This window comes from Danio rerio, chromosome 13 (assembly GCF_049306965.1).
Source record: "Danio rerio strain Tuebingen ecotype United States chromosome 13, GRCz12tu, whole genome shotgun sequence".
Lineage (NCBI taxonomy): Eukaryota > Metazoa > Chordata > Actinopteri > Cypriniformes > Danionidae > Danio > Danio rerio.
In genome coordinates this window covers 55,711,844-55,734,506 of record NC_133188.1, presented here as the reverse complement: position 1 = coordinate 55,734,506, position 22,663 = coordinate 55,711,844, and the positions used below count along the sequence as shown (strand labels likewise).

Here is a 22,663-nt window from a genome sequence, read left to right as displayed (position 1 = left end):
TGCAGGAGCCGCTTTTAACTGTGAATCCTGGAAAAACATTACAGCAAGAAGGTCTCTGGTTCGAGTCTTGGCTGGGTCAGTTAGTGTTTCTATGTGGAGTTTGCATGTTCTCCCTGTGTTGGCGTGGGTTTCCTCCGGGTGCTCCGATTTCCCCCACAGTCCAAACACATGCGCTATAGGGGAATTGATGAACTACATGAGCCGTAGTGTATGAGTGTGTCTTTGAATGATTGTGTATGGGTGTTTCCCAGTACTGTGTTGCAGTCGGAAGGACAAAAAGCTATGCTGGAATAGTTGATGGTTCACCCCACTGTGTTGATCCCTGATAAATAAAGGGACTAAGCTGAAGGAAAATGAATGAATGTTTAGAAAACATTCAGAAATAAAATTTCAAGAGTTCACACTTAGCTGATGATTAATTATAAAGCTTGTTTGGCATGCTGTCCCGGAAGAGAGCCCTGAGCTCATGAGATCCTCGAGCCCAGGGAGGGGAGTTTGAGCTCAGGTAGATCTCGAGAACTCCCCTGCTGTAGCAAGTGAATGCTCTTGAAACTAATTACTAACTAGAAGTGTGTCTATATTGACAATTTGGATTGTTCAATTAACTTAATTGCATGTTTTTAGGCGGTGGGAGGAAACCGGGGAACCCGGGGGAAACCCACGTGAGCACGGGAAGAAGTGCAAAACTCCGCACAGAAATGTCTGCTAGTTTTGGTAAAGCCAGGAACCAGAGACATTCTTGCTGTGAGGCGACAGTGCTAGGCACTGGGCCACCGTGTCACCCGTCTAAGAAGGAGGCGTAGGGGAGGAAGGGGGGAATAAACCCCAGGGTATTTATAGTAGTTTAGGAGTCATCTGATTGGATCGTAGTGAATTGGATAATGCGAGTCAGCTGCTAGCAATCATAAGTACCCTATAAGTGTTTAGGGGTGGGGTTAGGTGTCATGCCTACTATTTAAAATCGTACAATTTCTTACGACTGAACTCATACAAATTCGGTCTAAATAGCCACTAAACTGCCAAAACGTAAAATACGTTTTCTCGTGAGATCAGGCTGGAGCACTTGGAGGAAACCAACACGAATGCAGGGAGAACATGCAAACTCCACACAGAAATGGTATATATCTCTTATTTTCACACCCCAATGTTGACAGGTATGATTGTTACGGCTAACCTGATGAGAACTTCAGCAATATTTGTAAAATCAGACTTTTCCAAGTGAAAGATCAGAAGCCAAATAAAGATGCCCTGTTAAATATTATTCATGAGGCATTAATAAGAGTTTATTAGCAGGAAGAGAAATAAAGCTTGCGTTCACGTCACCACGACATGCGGAAGGCCATAGAGGACCATGTTGAAATGAGCAGCGCTGAGGGTGATTCTCTGAGCGTCTTCATTTACAGCTGAAACACAGAAACACACACTCATCAGCCTGTGTTGAGCTTCATAATGTGTGTAAAAGCAGCAGAAACAGCGTACGTACACACACACACACACACATATATATGCACGCACCTGTCTGACTGCAGAATTCTGTGTTTTCTGATCTGTGTGTTCTTAAAACATGAGCGGCTCGTCCTGACGTCAGTCCACCTTCCAGAAGATCTACACACACACACACACACACACACACACACACACACACACACACACACACACACACACACACACACACACACACACACACACACACACACACACACACACACGCGTGTGTGTGCGTGCGTATTTGTGTATGTGATTGAGTGAATATGTATAGGTGTGTGTCTGAGTGAGTGAGTGTGTGTGTGTGAATGTGAGTCTGTATGTGTGATTGTGTGCGTTTGTGATTTATTGTGTGAGTGTGTGTGTATGTGATTGAGTATGTATAAGTATATGTGTGTCTGAGTGAGTGTTTGCGTTTGTGATTTATTTTGTGAGTGTGTGTGTGTTTTTGAGTGAGTGAGTGAGTGAGTGTGTGTGAATGTGAGTCTGTATGTGTAATTGTGTGTGTGTTTGTGATTTTTTGTGTGTGTGCGCGAATGAGTGAGTGAGTGAGTGTGTGAGTGTGTGAATGTGAGTCTGTATGTGTAATTGTGTGCCTTCGTGATTTATTGTGTGTGTGTGTGTGTGTGTGTGTGTGTGTGTGTGTGTGTGTGTGTGTGTGTGTGTGTGTGTGTGTGAATGAGTGAGTGAGTGAGTTAGTGTGTGAGTGTGTGAGTGTGAGTCTGTATGTGTAATTGGGTGCGTTCGTGATTTATTGTGTGTGTGTGTGTGTGAATGAGTGAGTGAGTGAGTGTGTGAGTCTGTATGTGTAATTGTGTGAGTTTGTGTTTTATTGTGCGTGTGTGAGTGAATGAGTGAGTGAGTGTGTGTGTGTGAATGTAAGTCTGTATGTGTAATTGTGTGCGTTCGTGATTTATTGTGTGTGTGTGTGAATGTGCGTCTGTAATTGTAAGTGTTTGTGATTTATTGCGTGTGTGTGTATTTGTGTATGTGATTGAGTTTGTATAAGTGTGTGTTTGTGATTTATTGTATGTGCAAATATGTGTGTGTGTGTCTGTGTGAGTGTATATGTATGTGTTTAAGTGTGTGTGAGACTCACGGTTCAGCATGGAGCTCATGTTGTGTGTGTTTTCTGCGGTGCTGCTCTGCCACTGGTTGATCAGGACTGAATGAACTCCACTGAGGGTCAGCAGATACACTGAGCTAAGAGCAGCGTCTGCACACACAACACTGTGGCTGTACACACACACACACACACACGCAGGCACACACGCACGCACACACGCACGCACGCACACACGCAGAAAAACACAATGAAATGAGTCCATAACAAGCAGTACTGTATCTGAACTAATCTTCATCATTTTTATCATCTCTGATTGTATTAATCTACATTGATTCTTTATTTATTATTATTTTATACATTATTCCATGTATGGTATTTATCAAAAGGCATCAGACTCATGAAGCGCTTCAGGTTTAGTCTGTGATGGTGTGAGAAGAGTGTTTACATGTTTAACCTCTGATGTTCTCCGTCTGTGTTCTGACCGCAGTCAAAGAGTAAAACCATCTGACAACCTGCAGAAAACCACACACACGCAGGCACACACGAACACACACACACACGAACACACACACACGCACACACACACACACACACACGCACGCACGCACACACGCGCACACGCACACACACATGCACACGCACACACACATGCACACACATACATACACACACATACGCACGCGCACACACACGCACGCACGCACACAAACACACACATGCACACACATACATACACACACATACGCACGCGCACACACACGCATGCACGCACACAAACACACACACACACACACACACACACACACACACACACACACACACACACATACACACACACACACACACAGTAGCATTAGAAAGAGCATTAAGAGCGGTAGTGTGAAGCTTCAATCCAAATAACTAAACAACAATAATAACAAAGGGTGTCAGGGTGGCTCAGTGGTTAGCACTGTGGCCTCACAGCAAGAAGGTTGCTAGTTCGAATCTCAGCTGGGTTTTAGTGTGGAGTTTGCATTTTCTCCCTGTGTGGGCGTGGGTTTCCTCCGGGTGCTCCAAACACATGAGCTTATAGGGGAACTGATCAACTAAATTGGCCGTAGTGTATGAATGTGAATGAGTGTATTTGGGTGTTTCCAGTACCCAGGTTGCAGCTGGAAGGGCATCCGCTGCGTTAAACATATGCTGGAATAGTTGGCGGTTCATTCCACTGCGACCATGATAAATAATCAGACTAAGCCGAAGGAAAATGAGTGAATGAAACACACACACACACACACACACACACACACACACACACACACGCACACGCACATACACACACATGCAAACATGCACACACACACATTTATAGTTCGTATTTTTTTCAAATGTGTGTGTGCGTGCGTGTGTGTGTGTGTGTGTGTGTGTGTGTGTGTGTGTGTCTTTCTGTGTGCCTGTGAGTGTGTGTGCCATTTTGTATGTGTATCTTTCTGCAAATATGTACAGTATGTATGTGTGTGCGTGTATGTGCAAATATGTATGGGTGTGTGTGTGTGTGTAAGCAAATCGAGGACAAGTTGTGTGTGTGTCCGTCTGTTGTGTACAGAGTGGATTAAATCTGTTCCCTGTGGATCAGAAAAGGCCTATAAAAACACTTCACACAGCTCACACACACTCTCATTTATCTGTGTGTGTGTGTGTGTGTGTGTGAGTGTGTGTGTATGAGATCTCTGATCTCCTGTCATTTATTCATCACACTGTTCATCTGTGCACACTCCTGCTCCTCTTCATCACATTCACACACGTTTAACAATTACTAATGAACCCACAGTGTGAATCAGCACAGACTCTCACAGTTATGTTGATGACTGATTTATGATGGATTAATATTAAAAATAAAGCATAAACATGTCTTTATTTTACTGACAATTCCCACTGGATCAAAAACTTGAAGTCTGCATGAATCAGAAGCTTTTTAATTCATATTGTGATGCAGTTCCTAGACAAACGGAATATTAAATGAGTAAACAGTGGGCGGGGCTTGTTTTCTCTAACGTGAGCTGATTGGATTACAGTAAAGTAGGCGTGTCATTCAGAAAGATGGGGAAAAGGGTTTGGAGAGAGTTATTACAGACTCCTCCTGCCACTATTTCTGATTGTTGTCATAGCTCTGACAGCTGGAGGGGCGTGGTTAAGTGTGTAAGCCACTCCCAATACCACAGATCTAATTGGAGAATTTAACTCAAAACAAACAGGAGGCGCATTTGCAGATTGTAATGACAAGGGCAAACTTTAGTATTTTTTTGTTTTCATGAAATGCACAGATTAAAGGAATTTAAATCAAGATGCATTTACTGGCAGGAGCTAAATAATTCAAGATATCAAGACTATTAACACAAATTAGATCTGTTTAACAAATATTTTAATAAATTCCCCAAAAATGTGTCATCTATCACTAAACATGGGAGATTCTCAACCTTAATTTGGTATTTGGCACTTAGTCGGGTTAATTAGGATTTAGGTGTGATGCAGTTTTAAATATAAGCTTTACTTTTAATTGCAATTTCTCGAACAGATCAAAATCAAAAAAATCAGATCAGAATCAAATCTCAGTCAAAATGAAAGATATCGTGGTTACATTATCAGAGAATATTCCTTCGATAATATTCATTCACTCATTCATTCTCTTTCGGCTTAGTCTTTATCTACAGAGGTCGCCACAGTGTAATGAGCCATTAACAATTCCAGCATATGTTTTACACAGCGATTGTCCTTTCAGCTGCAACCCAGATCTGGGAAACACTCAAACACACTCATACATACACTACAGCCAATTTAGTTCATCAATTCCCCTATAGCGCATTTGTTTGGATGCCAACTGACCCAGCCAGGACCTGGCCTATGCTACCTTGTATTATATATATATACACACACACAGTTGAAGTCAGAATTATTAACCCCCTTCAAATTTTTTTCTTCTTTTTTAAATATTTCCCTAACAATGTTTAACAGAGCAAGGAAATGTTCACAGTATGTCTGATAATATTTGTTTATTTCGGCTAGAATAAAAGCAGTTTTTTAAACTCCATTTTAAGGTCAAATTATTTGCCCCTTTAAGCTATATTTTTTCTTGATAGTCTCCAGAACAAACCATCATTATACAATAACTTGCCTAATTCCCCTAACCTGCCTAGTTACCCTAATTACCCTAGTGAAGCCTTTAAATGTCACTTTAAGCTGTATAGAAGTGTCTTGAAGAATATCTGCTCTAATATTATTTACTGTCATCATGACAAAGATAAAATAAATCAGTTATTAGAGATGAGTTATTAACACTATTATGTGCAGAAATGTGTTAAATAAATCTGCTCTCTGTTAAACCGAAATTGGGGGAAAAATAAACAAGAAGCTAATAATTCTGGGGTGCTAGTAGTTCTGACGTCAACTATATATATATATATATATATATATATATATATATATATATATATATGTGTGTGTGTGTGTGTGTGTGTGTGTGTGTGTGTGTGTGTGTGTGTGTGTGTGTGTGTGTGTGTGTGTATAATAGCAGTATATAGTACATAGTATATAGTATATATACAGTTGAAGTCAGAATTATTCGCCCCGCTTAGATTTTTATTTTTTTTATTTCCCAAATGATGTTGAACAGAGCAAGGACATTTTCTGAGTATTTCTGATAATATTTTTTTTTCTGGAGAAAGTCTAATTTGTTTTATTTCGACTAAAATAAAAGCAGTTTTAAAATTTTTAAACACCATATTAAGGTCAAAATTATTATCCCCTTTAAGCTCTATATGTTTTCAATAGTCTAATAAACAAACAATCGTTGGGTTATTAAAACTTTTATGATTAGATGATTAGATTAATGTGTTGAAAAAATATCTGTTAAACAGAAATTAGGGAAAAAAAATAAACAGGGGAGCGAATAATTCTGACTTCATCTGTGTGTATATGTATATATATATATATATTTATGTATATATTTATGTATATATATATATATATATATATATATATATATATATATATATATATATATATATATATATATATATATATATACAGTTAAAGTCAGAATTATTTGCCCCCTTTTGAATATTTTTCTTCGTTTTTAAATATTTCCCAAATGATGTTGAACAGATTCAGGAAATGTTCACAGTATGTCTGATAATATTTGTTTTTCTGGAGAAAGTCTTATTTTGTTTAATTTCGGCTAGAATAAAAGCAGTTTTATATATTTTAAACACCGTTTTAGGGACAAAATTATTAGCCGCTTTAAGCTATAATTTTACTCAACTGTCTACAGAACAAACCATCATTATACAATAACTTGCTTAATTACCCTAAACTGCCTAGTTACCCTAATTACCCTAGTAAAGCCTTTAAATGTCACTCTAAGCTGTATAGAAGTGTCTTGAAGAATATCTAGTCTAATATTATTTACTGTCATCATAGCAAAAATAAAAGAAATCAGTTATTAGAAATTAGTTACTAAAATTATTATGATTAAAAATGTGTTGAAAAAGAATCTGCTCTCTGTTAAACAGAAATTGGGGAAAAAATAAACAAGCGGTCTAATATTTCAGGGGGGCTAATAATTCTGACTTCAACTGTGTGTGTGTGTGTGTGTGTGTGTGTGTGTGTGTGTGTGTGTGTGTGTGTATATATATATATATATATATATATATATATATATATATATATATATATATTTAAGCAGTAATAACAAATTCAGCTTTATAAATGCTGAAAGCCGCACAGAGAGGGTAAGAGAGTTTAAAAACAGAGCTGAAAGAGGATTTAGAGCATGTAAAATAAGCTTAATCTCAAGAATGACATCATGAATATTCATTAAACAGACAGTTTTAATCACAATTAATTCAAACCCAATCAGAAAACCTAAAAAACACCAAACTAACGTTTCATATGAAGAAATAAGAGCAGGCGCAGGGAAGAATGATCCTCAGACAGCGATTAATGTGTAAAATATGGACAGATGTGGAGACTGAAATACCATTAAAATACACTGATATATAAAACACACCACACAGCGGAGTGATGGGTCTAATTGGTAAATGCAAGACTTTTTTAATGAACAGGCTAAAATAAATAACTCCTATTTATCATGTTTAGTATAATATAATTAGCTATTAATAAAAGTGTAAAGTTTGGTGTGTTGGTGTGTGTGTGTGTGTGTGTGTGTGTGTGTGTGTGTGTGTGTGTTTGTGTGTGTGAGATCGGTATATGGCTATTAATAAAAGTGTAAAGTTTGGTGTGTTGGTGTGTGTGTGTGTGTGTGATTGGGATATGGCTATTAATAAAAGTGTAAAGTTTGGTGTGTGTGTGTGTGTGATCGGGATATGGCTATTAATAAAAGAGTAAAGTTTGGTGTGTGTGTGTGTGTGTGTGATCGGGATATGGCTATTAATAAAAGTGTAACGTTTGGTGTGTGTGTGTGTGTGTGTGTGTGTGTGTGTGTGTGATCGGGATATGGCTATTAATAAAAGTGTAAAGTTTGGTGTGTGTGTGTGTGTGTGTGTGTGTGTGTGTGTGTGTGTGTGTGATCGGGATATGGCTATTAATAAAAGTGTAAAGTTTGGTGTGTTGGTGTGTGTGTGTGTGTGTGCGTGTGTGTGATCGGGATATGGCTATTAATAAAAGTGTAACGTTTGGTGTGTGTGTGTGTGTTCGGGATATAGCTATTAATAAAAGTGTAACGTTTGGTGTGTGTGTGTGTGATCGGGATATGGCTATTAATAAAAGTGTAAAGTTTGGTGTGTGTGCGTGTGTGTGTGTGTGTGTGTGTGTGTGTGTGATCGGGATATGGCTATTAATAAAAGTGTAAAGTTTGGTGTGTGTGCGTGTGTGTGTGTGTGTGTGTGTGTGTGATCGGGATATGGCTATTAATAAAAGTGTAAAGTTCCTTCATTTGGTTTAATGTGTGCAGATTGTGAGACAGTAAACTCTGCTGCAGTGTGTGTAGACTGTGCGTCAGTAAGTGTGTAGATTGGGCGACAGTACCACACAGATTGAGCGTGGCCATCTTTGCAGGAGGGAAACAGGAGGAAAAGCTCTTGATGCTGCAGTAGATGAAGGCGCTGCAGGACTCCAGCATCTGCTCCAGCTCTGAAACACTGACAGAACACACACACACACACACACTTCACACTGCAGGCCTTCAGGTACCTGTAAACATGAGCTGTGGTCAGGTGTGTGTGTCTCCAGACCTGCGTGTGTGCCGGCCACCCATCATTCCCTCCCACTGAGCTGTAAATTGCGGTGTGTGTGTGATGATCTTCCTCATGATCTGTGCTGGACTCGAGTTCTCTGAATAAACCAACAGATCGAGTGTTACTTAATATTACACTCATTTAACACAGAGTGCAGTGGAGAGACCCACACACATGATTGTGAAGCGCTTTTGGTGTATTGTTATATACAATAAATGCGCTATATAAAATACACATTACATTACAATCTGCTCTGAGATTTGAGTACTGCAAAAAATGCCTTTCTTACTCAGAGTTTTTCTAGTCAAAACATCTAAAAACTCTTAAATCAAGAAGCATTTGCTGGACAAGTGATAAATATAGTGTTTAAAGTCGAAATGAAGAGAGTTTTCCCTTAAAACAAAATAAATAGCAAAAAAAAAGCAAAATAATCTGGCTATTGGTTTAAAATAAGAGTATTTTACCTGCTCCATTGACAGACAATCTGTTTAATTTATTGCTGAATTCAAATGTTTTTTTTTTTTTTTTTGATGATCAGGAAACAATACTAGTGTTAAAGACGGCATTTAAAATGAATAGGAAAAACATTGACTTAAAGCTTTTCAAATATCTTTGCTGGCACGTTTGATCAGTGAAATGTGTCCTCCATGATTAGAAGTATTGATTTCTTTGGTTCAGAAATATGCCAACATGAAGTCTTTTGCGCAGATTTACTCCACTCACCGCTCTGCTTTCCATCATCTTCCTCCTGATCGTCAACCACATCTTGAAGTAGTCTGAGTTAAGAGCAAATATCTCCACAGAATGCATTAACACAACATGTTAAAACGTATAATCTAATATCTAAATAGTAGGTATATGGCTTAAATAAAACCAAATTAACAGGTCCATTTCTTAACCTAGGAATGGCCTCAAGTATAATTTGGTTGGTTTTGACCATATTTGTGCGGCTCATGAATATTAATGAGGTGTGCTTTCTTGCTCATGTCAGTTCTGATTTTAATTAATTGTGAGAAGATAATAGTAATGGGCGATAAAGATCTCCACACCAACAGAACAGATCAGCTCAGCCAAAAAGAGTTTACAATATCTGCAAAAACATACAATATTCTCAACCCAGGCTCATTCTGAAAGCGTAGTCCCGTGGATCTTTCTGGAGACCGCGAAATACGGGAGGTATGTATTTTTGCAGATTTTGTCTCTGCATGAACAATTTAGAAAAGCAACAATTTAGAAAAGCCGTCTAGAAAAAGAAAAGCCCTTGACTGATTATTTACCACGTTTTCGGATTTCACCGCGTTCTCACCCTGTTGTTCACTCATTCAATTTATTCTTTTGAATTCTGTTTTTGTCTTACCTGATTTCTTGAACCGATCTTCCCCGAACTCGAACCCGGTCGCCGTGGTCAACTCCTCTCTGCATCTGAAGTCTGCCGACGTACACGATGAGCTGACTGGACAAACTGGAAAGCCCTCCACACGGAGGTTAGCGGTCAGCCAGTAAGCGCGAAGGGGAACAGCGTCATACTGCCCAGTAGCCAGGGCCGGCGCGTCCATAGAGACGACCTAGGCGACCGCCTAGGGCGGCAGAATAGAGAGGGCGGCATCCGAGCACCTCCCGCACCACCCGCGACCGCTGTTATACCCGCGCCTAGGGCGGCATCCGAACACCTCCCGTACCACCCGCGACCGCAGTTATACCCGCGCCTAGGGCGGCAGAATAGGGTTCTTCACTTTGATAACCGGTCATTTTCGTTTTCACTTTCGGTTTGAGGGCAGCGTGATCGTCCTTTGCCTAGAGCGGCAGTTCAGCTTGCTCCGGCCCTGCCAGTAGCGTTCGCTTAAAAAAATGAAATGCAGCCATACGTACCTCCCGGGACGTATTTCACGGTCTCCAGAAACGTCCCCGGGACTACGTTTTCAGAATGAGCCTTTGTTGAATATTGTGCATCTCAACTTTACAGACATGGACAAAATTATTGGTATTTAAGAAAGAAAAACTAGATATCACTGAAATAACTTGAAACTGAAGTATTAACCCTCTGGGGTCGAAGACTGCGTATATGCGTTTTGACTTGTGGTGTCGTCAAACTGCTGAAATGAACTTAAATTACCCTTTCAGTTTCGATCGTACAGATAAGATCAATACATCAATCGAATCTGTTATGAAAACAAACAGTGTAGGCATTCTGTCTTTTCTCTCTCCGTGAACTGCTTTTAGAAACGCGTCAGTAAAATGCGCTAAAACTCCGTGAATACAAAACACACACAGATGAGAGATGTATTTCTAGAAAGCTTAAAGTGTCTACTTTTTTAAACGCAGCTATGCATGTTGAAAACAAACATAGCTTGATAAAGTTATCAGTATGAAACCAACGCTAGGTCTAGTTTCTCAGTCTGATCTCATTAGATTTAATGCGACCACGCCCACGAGGCATTGATATTACAAGCTTATGCATTAGACGCGTGCAGCCTGTGGTCAGAAAAACTCACTAAAATTAAAGGAAACTCTGCAAATAGTCAAAAAAAATGATGATTTATGACATCTATGTAAAGCTTGATGGCTATTTTTGCATTAACTGATTCAAGTCGAAAACAAATGATCTCTTTTTATGTAACCCGTATAAAAGTAAGGACTGGTACAGATTCTCCTATATCGCCTCATTACATTTTTAAATTTATGAAAATAAACTAAACAAAATCCAAAATTTCTTTCGAATTGTGGTTTAATTTGAGGATTAAAAAAAGGAAACTAGACCTGGACAAAATCCAAGAGTAGAAACATTTTTTTTTCTTCTGTATTTAACAAGCTCCAACTAAAAAGAAAAAAAATCCTTTCAAGTATTTGATTTATATATATATATATATATATATATATATATATATATATATATATATATATATATATATATATATATATATATTTATATATATATATATATATATATATAAAAATATAAATATAAATATACATTTTATATACATTTTATATACATTTTATAATTTAATATATTCTATTAATATATTGTCACCATTAAATAAATGTACTCTGACCTTAAGGTTGTATTTTGGTCATCCCGCCCACCCCTAGAGTCAGTGTTTTGCTTTGATTGGCCTGTTTTACTCCAGCATTTACATGAGAATGAGTAAACAATGGTGTTTGGGGTTCACGGTACACTGTAAAAAACATCCCTACATTTGCAGTGTTGCATATTTCGTGACTCATGTTTTCATATATTACTTTCCCAGATTATTTCTGTTTTTGAATAAGATTATGGGATCTTGATCTTTCTTCTAATGACCTCGAAAAGTTGGAAAAAGAGAATTTGATTAATATTTTTAATAGTTTAAAGTATTATATTATGTGAGTTGATTGGTTTTGACCATATTTAGAAGGGTCATGAATATTAATGAGCTGTGCTTTCATGCTCATGTCTACAGAAACCTTGTAATAAACTGCATTTATTTTCTGTTATTTCACAAACTTATTCCTCTAGATCACAGGTGTCAAACTCAGTTCCTGGAGGGCCGCAGCTCTGCATAGTTTAGTTCCAACCCTTATTAAACACACCTGATCAAACTAATTGAGTCCTTCAGGCTTGTTTGAAACCTACAGGTAAGTGTGTTGGAGCAGGGTTGGAACTAAACTGTGCAGGGCTTCGGCCCTCCAGGAATTGAGTTTGACACGCCTGCTCTAGATATTATTTATTACACATTATATTAGTATTACAAATGACTAAAATGTCAATTAAAGTCACTTTGTTAAACTGTAGAGTTGAATTTTCAACATCAAAAGAGGACAGAGCAGAGATCAACGTCCCACAATGCAATTCACAACCACAAATAAACCCAAAACACTAGTGAATTACTGAATGCAGAAATTGTTCATTATCAGATGCTTTTTGACAGTGTATGGGCATTTCCATGTACATATTAATCTCTTACGGATCATTCACATCAAGCACAATGACTATAAAAACAACGATAAAGAACAGAGTGGTTAAAATCATTCTGAATGAAAAACAACAGCAGATCACGGCTATAATGAAAAAGATGAGGAGTAATGATATCAGGATCACTTGCAGAATGTTGTTCTGTGCTAGATTCACTGTTGGATTAGATTAATAGCTTTGATTGGACAGATTACACGAGCCAGATTCACTGGTCAGAAACACTCGCAGCACACCTGCTGGTTACTTTGGGGAATCACCAATGAAAAGCACATTAATTGAAAATGATACTAAACGGATTTTCATCATTTATATATGCATCATTATATTTATAAGAACAGTTATCATCAAGGTGTGAATGGGATTTATTATTTAGCTATGCCTAAGTGTGTCCAGATTCTCATTATATGGGACCTTTAAACATGTTCAGTCAGACTTTAAAGACGTCTAATAGAATAAAGAGCAGCAGGAGTCATCAGAAACACTGCGCTGACATTCACACACACACACACACACACACACACACACACACACACACACGCACACATCACAGCGCTGATAAATGAAGGATACATCTGAATCCGTGTGTATCCAGCAGGACTGCATTTGGGGGAGGGATACGACTGACCGGCCCCTATACACACACACATACACGCAGAAACACAAACGCACACGCAGACACACACATGCGTACAAACACACAGATAGAGAACAAACACACAAAGGCATTAACACACACACGCACACACACAAATGCAAAACACACAAACAAACACACACAGGCACATACACACACACATACGCACACAGTAATACACACACAGAGAAACACACACAATCATGCAGAAAAACACAGACAGAGACAGAAACACACACACACACACACACACACACACACAGACAAACATGAAAGGTCACTTTACTTTGGGTCAACACAGAAAGCGCATCCGCAGGGAAAACACATCCTATAATTGTCCGTTTGAAATGCAGGAATGACAGAAGTGTGTGTGTGTGTGTGTGTGTGTGTGTGTGTGTGTGTGTGTATCAGCAGTGGCCAGATCATCAGAAAACACACCGCTTTGATGCTGCGGCTCTGATCGCTTCTCCCCTTGACCACTCGCACACCTTTGGCCTCCTTTTTATGCTCACTTTCAACTGCGGGATGGAGAAAACACAACTTATTATGAGAGGAAATGAGACACACACACACACACACACGCACGCAAACACACACACACACGCACGCAAACACACACAAACACGCAAAGGCCAGCGACATTTAATATCCACCCGTCTGACAGTCGTCTGTACTTCAATAATGCGGAGCTAATGCACACAAACACACAAACACACACACACACACCTTGATCTCAGACACTTTATCATCATTTCAGTTTGACCCTAAACACAATTATGGAAATACACCGACAGCAAACTTCATTTCCCAAGGCAAAACATTCATTCATTCACTTATTTTCCTTCAGCTTAGTGTCTTATTTATCAAGGGGTCGCCACAGCGGAATGAACAGCCAACTATTCCAGCACATGTTTTACACAGTGGATGCCCTTCCAGCTGTTAAACACCCCCTATAGCGCATGTGTTTGGACTGTGGGGGAAACCGGAGCACCCGGAGGAAACCCACACCAACACGAGGAGAACATGCAAACTCCACTCAGAAACACCAACTGACCCAGCTGAGACTCAAACCAGCAACCTTCTTGCTGTGAAGCCACTGTGCTAACCACTGAGCCACCGTGCCGCCCATAGATTTATTATGTAACTATATTGATCACATTTAATATACATAATAATGTTAACGCTTTATTAGTTTTTGTCTTGTTTCTGAACATTCTTAACTCAGGAAGCATTTTCTAAATCAGCACTAAATGTAGTCTTGTTTTCAGAAATAATGAGTCAAAATGACGTGAGTTTTTCCTTTAAACAAGCAAAATAATCCGCCAGTGGGGTAAGAAAAATAATCTTATGTCAAAAGGGAAAATAGATTACTTCACTTCCCCCATTGTCAGATTGTTTTGCTTGTTTTACGGAAAAACTCACTTCATTTGACTCATTTCTGAAAACAAGACTATATGTTGGCTTGTCTGGAAAATGCATCTTGATTTAAGAGTTTTTAGATATTTGGACTAGAAACAAAACAAAAACTGAGTGAGAACAGCATTTTTTGTAATGCAGCATTTTCTACACTGTGCAAAGTTTGATGCAAATATACGGTAGATACATTTAAATATAAATACAGGAGGTTATTAAAAGCTTTAGAAGGATTTTTCACTGTTAGTTCATATTCAAAAAGACTATATCAGACTATATCAAACTATATCAGCTTTTTACTTTTATGAGCAACAGATCTCGTATTTTTGATAGTAAGTACAGCTATTTGATATTCAAATCAATGAATAAGACGAGGAAAAAAGAAGTGTAACACAACACACTAATGTAAAATTTAGCTGTAAGTGTGTTCTGTGAGCAAAGAAATGAGAAGAAAATGGCTCAAATATACATTGTCCTTGTGCCAGTTATAAAAATGAACAAAATATAAACTTTGCAGGGGGAATATGATTAGTACAATGCTGGATTTCCTCAATGCACTCAGTAATTTAGTCAATGTCTCATGCAAAATCCGGTGTATAAATAACAAATAGCTTCTTTAGTAAGTGCTGCCTGGCTCTGTGTCTCTCTGACATAATGCTAAATTATGAGTGTTGAAATTATGCTAATGGTCTTTTGATCCGCATGAGTGAGTGTGTGTGTGTGTGTGTGTGTGAGTGTGTGTGTGTGTGCGCTGATATTATACACTGAAAAATGACCGCAGATGGAACAAGCTACAGTACAGTATATTTGCATATGGCATTTTAGTGCTGAGGTGCGAAGAAGAGGGAAAATTACTGTTCACTGGAAAAAAGATGAATGTGAAAGGTTGAAGTGAACATTCCCATTTAGCATTGTTCTGCATATATGATAACTCGTTTATTGAAGGTCAGAAACTTTAAATGTAATGTTTTTATTTTTAACTTCATAATGGTGGAGCGGCCAGCATGTGTCAGCACATTTCATTTTATTTAAAATTTGTAATTTTTAAATTAGTATTTGATTTGATTTTCCTCTTAACCACTAGAGGGCACACCATTCGCCACATCATTTTCTCTAGAAGGCATCAAATCATGTCATTATTGTTGAATTAGTGAATTTCTTATTAAATTTTATAGAAATATGATGAAAATTCTAGAAACTGTGTTTTAGACATGCCATGGCATCTGGTGTGAGGTTAGCATCTGGAGCTAAAGCACACAATGCTGGAAAATGTCAACTCTGTTACTGTCAACTTTACCACTGCTAACTCTGTAATCTTCAACTCTATTATCTGTTAAAGTTATCTTGGTTAAAATCAACTCTACTAAAGTCAACTCTGTTACTGTCAACTCCAGTACAGCCGACTTTGTTACTGCTACTCTGTTACTGTCAACTCTACTATTGTCAACTCTGTTACTGTCAAGTGTCAACATTGCTGTCTGTAAAAGTCAACTCTGTTATGGACAACTCTGTTACCGTCAACTTAGTTACCATCAACTTTGTAATGGTCAACTCTTTTACCTTCAACTCTTTCACTGTCAACTCAGATACTGTCAACTTTGTTACGGTCAACTCTATTATCTTTAACTCCATTACCCTCAACTCCTGTACCTTCAACTTTGTTACGTTTAAGTCCGTTACCATCAACTCTGTTACCATCAACTTTGTTACGGTCAACTGTGTTAAAGTCGACTCTGTTAGAATCAACTTCAGTATGGTCAACTCTTTTAAAGTTAATTCTGTTAAAGTCACCTCTGTTATCGTTAACTCTGTTACTGTCAACTTTGCTATCGTCAACTCAGTTACAGTCAACACTAATAAAGTTAACGCTACTGAAGTCAACTCTGTTACCGTCAACTGTTTTCTGTTCAAGTTAACTATTTTAAAGTCAACTCCATTATTGTCAACTGTTACCATCAACTCTGTTATCGTCAACTCTGTTACTGTCAACACTGTTACCATCAAGCCTGTTACCATCAACTCTACTATCGTCAACTTTACTACCGTCAACTCTCTTACCTTTAAACTATGCAACCCTCAACTCTGTTATTTGTTCAAGTCAACTATTTTAAAGTCAACATTGTTATTGTCAACTCTGTTAAAGTCAACTGTTACCATCAACTGTGTTGCCATCAACTCCATTTCAGTCAACTTTGTTACGGTTAACTCTCTAACTTTTAACACTGTTACCATGAACTCTACTAAGGTCAACTCTGTTTTTTGTCAACACTGTTACCGTCAACTCTACTATGGTCACCTCTGTTACTGTCAACTCTGCTAAAGTCAACTCTACTAAGGTCAACTCTGTAAGCATCAACTCTGTTACTGTCACCTCTGCTGAAGTCAACTCTGTTACTGTCAACTCTACTAAAGTCAACTCTACTAAGGTCAACTCTGTAAGCATCAACTCTGTTACTGTCACCTCAGCTGAAGTCAACTATGTTACTATCAACTCTGTTACTGTCAACTCTACTAAAGTCAACTCTACTAAGGTCAACTCTGTTACCATCAACTCTGTTACTGTCAACTCTACTAAAGTCAACTCTACTAAGGTCAACTCTGTTACCATCAACTCTGTTACTGTCACCTCTGCTGAAGTCAACTCTGTGACTGTCTCCTCTGCTGAAGTCAACTCTGTTACCATCAACTCTGTTACTGTCACCTCTGCTGAAGTCAACTCTGTTACTATCAACTCTACTATGGTCAACTCTGTTACCATCAACTCTGTTACTGTCAACTCTGCTGAAGTCAACTCTGTTACTATCAACTCTACTATGGTCAACTCTGTTACTGTCACCTCTGCTGAAGTCAACTCTGTTACCATCAACTCTACTATGGTCAACTCTGTTACTGTCACCTCTGCTGAAGTCAACTCTGTTACCATCAACTCTACTATGGTCAACTCTGCAAAGGTCAACTCTGTTAATTTCAACTCTACTAAAGTCACCTCTGTTATCGTCAACTGATACTGTCAACTCTATTATGATGAGCCCTGTTACTGTCAACTCTGTTACTGACACCTCTGTTAACATCAACTCTACTAAAGTCAACTCTGCTACCATCAACTCTACTATGGTCAATTCTGTTAATTTCAACTCTACTAAAGTCACCTCTGTTACCGTCAACTGTTACTGTCAACTCTACAATGATGAGCTCTGTTACTGTCAACACTGTTACTGTCAACTCTACTAAATCAACTCTGTTACCGTCAACTCTTTTAGGATCAACTCTACTATTGTCAACTTTGTTAGTATCAACTCTACTCAATTCAAGTCAATTCTACTATTGTTGACACTGTTACTGTCAACACTGTTACCGTCAACTCTACTAAGGTCAACTCTGTTACTGTCAACTTTTTTTTACATAATACATAAAAAACAATCAGAAACAATCAAATTTTTTCTATCACATGTAAGCATGTTGCATCATCATACATTAACAATAGTGTTAGTTTACTGTCAATTATTCATTAGTTGTATATCATTCAAATTCAAGGAAAATGATTGTAAAATGCCTCAAGTGAACCCTCAATTCTGCAACGAGTCTTATAATTATACAGAAATTACATACACAAATTTAATAAAGCTGTTTGTAGTATGATGCTCTTGAATTGTTAAAGCCACAGATAATACAATAAATCATGGCCTAATACTCTGGCACAGAACTGCTTAAATGTTTCAGTACTGTAACAGTAAGAATAAAGTGCATATTAAGCCCCAGACACTGGTGTGACCTTGCCTAAAGACACCAGCGCTGGACTGGAGTCACTGGGGATCAGTCCACTTCTCTGTGACTGACCCACATCTGAAGACCCACTTACACATGGCCTGATTATTCAGTGTTTGGGCTCGTTTTCAGCCTTGTTTCTATTTTGAACATTTGATATCAGTCCTAAATGTTCAGAGTGCATTTTTTTTTTTAGTTTCTCCAATGATGAATGTGTCCAATGTGAACCATTTTTAGGCCCAAATTAACCTCTTAACCCCTTCACTGTTGCTCCTACCTTTTGAACATAGACATGAAAATCACGTTCAACTTTAATGACTGCTAATTGCAATGTTTTGGTGAATAGATTTGAGAAAATTGCTTACCCCTGTATGTTTATGAAAATAATAAAACAATCATTGTAGATTTTTTGTTATATTACATAGAATAAATTTTTCACAAGCCAGTTTTAGCCTAAAATAGACCAAATCAAAGCTAAATATCTGAACAAATCAAACTCCAAATTAGAAGTTGATGTCTCAAAAAATTAGCTTTCAGTGAGATTTTTACTGCAGTACCAGACATGACCAACAGACATTCAGTTTCCATTGGTGATCTTATACAGGTGCCCCCATGTTTTGATGAATATGAACCATATTGTTTCAAACTTTTGATAATCTTTGTTAAGCAGACTAAAAATTCTAAAGTAATCTGGAAAATTTGTTGCTATTTAAAATGAATTTAGGCTTTAAAAAACATCAAAAATCAGTTTTACATGTGGATTGCTTTAGCAAAGTAATGCTTTGAGTATCCAAATGAATCAAGAACTGTTGCTCTGTGATGCCAATCAGAAATCAGTAACCACACATGGAAAGTAGAACACTAAAGCTTTCAGATGATATATAGTTTGTTTTAATTGCTTTATGTTAGACCACAATATAAAATTAGCTTTTAATTACTTTTTAATTAACTATTATTTAATTTTATTACTCTTAATACGTAACAAAAAACAAAATACAGCAGTAAAATATGTGTCCAGGAGTCTTAAACCTTTCAATGATATATAGCTTATCATTATTAGATTAGGATTTATTTATTTATAATTAGTAGTAGTAGTAGTAATAATAATAATAATGATAATAATAACAATAATATAATGTGTAAAACATATGCTGGATAAGTTGGCGGTTCATTCCGCTGTGGCGACCCTTAATTAATAAAGTGACTAAGGCGAAAAGAAAATGAATAAATGACAATAATATTATTATTAATAATAACAATAATAATTAGGACTTAGTAAAAAGGGGTATTCCAATACTGTAATTACAAAAATTATTGCATACAGAATAATAGAGTCATCTGTCATCTTCTAGTATCAAACAAAACTGTGTCTGTCCATTTTTTTCAAGGTGGTATATACAAACATAGCCAGAAAACACACAGTCATATTCATTACTTTCAGCAGCCTGTCTGTAATTTCAGAGGGTTCTTTGTCAATTGAAAATGAGAGTTTGCATTTTTTACCACTGTATGGAGATATGGCGAGACTTCAAAGTTGGGTAGGTGGAAATTTACAAAAAAAATTGCATTACACCACCTTTGCCTTAGAATAAAATAACTCTGGCAGAGATGATGAGACAAACTGGAAAACAAACAATTTTTTCAAGCACAGTTATACACTTCTGAATGGAGGAAAGTGAGCCAAACTAACTCACAAAAATACATCATTTAGTTTGAGACTACACAAGTGCTTTGGATTCATTTTAAGTGTGTCAGGACTTTAAATTTGTACCTGCAAATATACAAAGAAAACACTGCAGATAGTTAAGTCAGTCAATCTTTTTATTTACTTACAACTGAATGCTAATATATTTGCTCTCCAGTGAAATTTGTATTCTTTTTTTACAAATATTTACCAAGTGATGTCTAACGGAGATTTTTGTTTAACTCATTTTTAAACATAATTGTTTTAATAACTCATTTCTAATCACTAATCTATTTTATCTTTGCCATGATGACAGCACACAATATTTGACTAGATATTCTTCAAGACACTAGTAACGTTAGTATACTAGTAAAGTGACATCTAAAGGCTTAACTAGGTTATTTAACCAATTTATGGCAATTAAGTAATTTGTTTTTTAGACAATTGAATAATACCAACATAATCTCACAGCAATTCGTAACTTTTTCATTTATCGGCTAATTCGTATGAATTCGTACGATCTAATTCGTACATTTTAGTACAATTTGCTCATCCCCCAATGACGGTTGGGTTTAGGGGTGGGGTTAGGTGCCACGCCTCCTTTTTAAAATCGTACAATTTCTTACGACTGAACTCGTACGAATTAGCCACTAAACTGCCAAAACATAAAATACTTACGTTTTCTTGTGAGATCAGGCTGATAATACACTACCTGACAGAAGTCTTGTGGCCTATTTAAGTTTTAGGAACAACAAATAATAAGTTGACCTTTAGTTGCTGATTTGGTGTCAGAAGTGTCTCTATGAAAGGTGAAGGCCTCTAGATTTTGCTGATTTGAGCTCAATAAATCTGATCATGTCTTGATGTTGACTGATTTGATGAGGACAGTGCGCTCTGACTCTGCTCAGACTAAAGTGTCATCACTGAACAGAAATAATGTCCAGTATAGAATATAAAGTCCTGCTGCAGTGGAGACAGAATGAATATTGTGTCTGACTCCATCATGAGCTTGGAGGACTGCATCTATTCGTCTCTGACATGACTCACATCACTGATTAATAAAGTCATCTGGAATGAAGAGGAAAGCCTTCAGCAGGATCCCAGAGTTCATCAAGATTCATCTTCAACACCTCCTTCATCTTACCCCAGACATGCTCAATAATGTTGATGTCTGGTGACTGGGCTGGCCAAACCTGGAGCACTCTGCTTTCAGGAGCTTTGATGTGGAGGCTGAAGTATGAGCAGGAGCGCTATCCTGCTGGAGAATTGTCCCTCTCCTGTGATTTGTAATGTAATGGGCAGCACAGATGTCTTGATACCTCAGGCTGTTGATGTTGATCATCCACTCTGCAGATCTCTCGCACGCCCACATACTGAATGACCCCAAACCATGATTTCTCCTTCACCAAACTTGACTGATTTCTGTGAGAATCTTGGTCCATGCTGGTTCCAGTAGGTCTTCTGCAATATTGGTGATGATTGGGATGCAGATCAACAGATGATTCAGCAGAGAAATCCCCCTTCTGCATCTTTTACACATCATCAACTAGAAGTTATTATTTGCTGCTCTTACAACTGAGATCCACCACAAGACTTTTGTCAAGTGTTGCTTAAGGACACACACATACACGCACACACACACATACTCTATACTCCACTTAACTCTATATAAACACCCTAAACTAAGTTTTCTTTCCACTGTTACTGATGATCAACAGTAAAAATGCCAAATTGTCCCTCTTCCCAACAAATAAAAAACACCAACATGGTCATGGCTATGCAATAATAAATGTGATTATAATGAAAGTCAATGGAGTAAAAACAGCCACCACTTTAACCAAAGGGGTGTCCATCTGCCCAGAGTATATTGTGGAAGACTTTTTGGCAAAACATTTGTCAAAATAATGTCAGCAAAATCATCTCGTTTGCTGAAACACACAGGGAAAGCTGTGGCCAAATGACACTTAAAATCAGCCCAGAGTGGATGAAAAGGACCCAGCAGCATGCAGAGACTAATAGTGTCCATATCCTCATCCACATCATTTGCAGAACTGCATCAGCTCTAATAGTGGAGATGTGTTATAAGTGAAGATGAAGTAAATCAAAACTCATCCAGAGGTGTTTCCGGAGGAACGAAGATCAGTTTAGCCAAAAACCTCATGCACAAAACACACACTAACACGACTCCTCTGACAGCAAGCGCTCCGCCAGGATTTACAGCTGCTAATCGCTTTAAGATTCAGATGTGCAGCGCATTTGGGACACTTTTTAAAAAATGTTTATTTGCTTAATTAATTTATTAATTTTGAACTCAAGCTCTGCGCCTGCATGTAAATCGACAAATTAAACTCTAAATGCTCGCAGGATCAGAGGAGAGCGAGCTTTAGGGTGAGAGAGGTGACGCACAGACTGTTCTGCTGCGACCCAATTCACA

At 37.8% G+C, this 22,663-nt stretch overlaps 1 protein-coding gene across 11 annotated transcripts in view; it reads right to left on the bottom strand.

Annotated features, from left to right (window-relative positions):
* Positions 1 to 1,271: 1,271 nt before the first annotated feature.
* Positions 1,272 to 22,663, bottom strand: part of cfap46 (cilia and flagella associated protein 46) — a 189,262-nt gene continuing 167,870 nt past the window's right edge. For 6 of the 11 annotated variants that reach the window (XR_012389014.1, XM_073920364.1, XM_073920365.1 and 3 more), the window contains 9 exons: positions 13,806 to 13,885; positions 13,304 to 13,364; positions 9,505 to 9,546; positions 8,779 to 8,878; positions 8,573 to 8,685; positions 2,997 to 3,063; positions 2,585 to 2,721; positions 1,516 to 1,605; positions 1,272 to 1,403 (listed from right to left, as the gene is read on the bottom strand). Coding sequence is in view for 10 of the 11 variants with exons in the window: in XM_073920364.1 (XP_073776465.1) it covers positions 1,315 to 1,403; positions 1,516 to 1,605; positions 2,585 to 2,721; positions 2,997 to 3,063; positions 8,573 to 8,685; positions 8,779 to 8,878; positions 9,505 to 9,546; positions 13,304 to 13,364; positions 13,806 to 13,885 (779 nt within the window). In the remaining variant the exon portion in view is untranslated. The remainder of the gene's footprint in view (positions 1,404 to 1,515; positions 1,606 to 2,584; positions 2,722 to 2,996; positions 3,064 to 8,572; positions 8,686 to 8,778; positions 8,879 to 9,504; positions 9,547 to 13,303; positions 13,365 to 13,805; positions 13,886 to 22,663) is intronic. The other 5 variants (XM_073920368.1, XM_073920366.1, XM_073920369.1 and 2 more) reach the window with 2 other exon arrangements.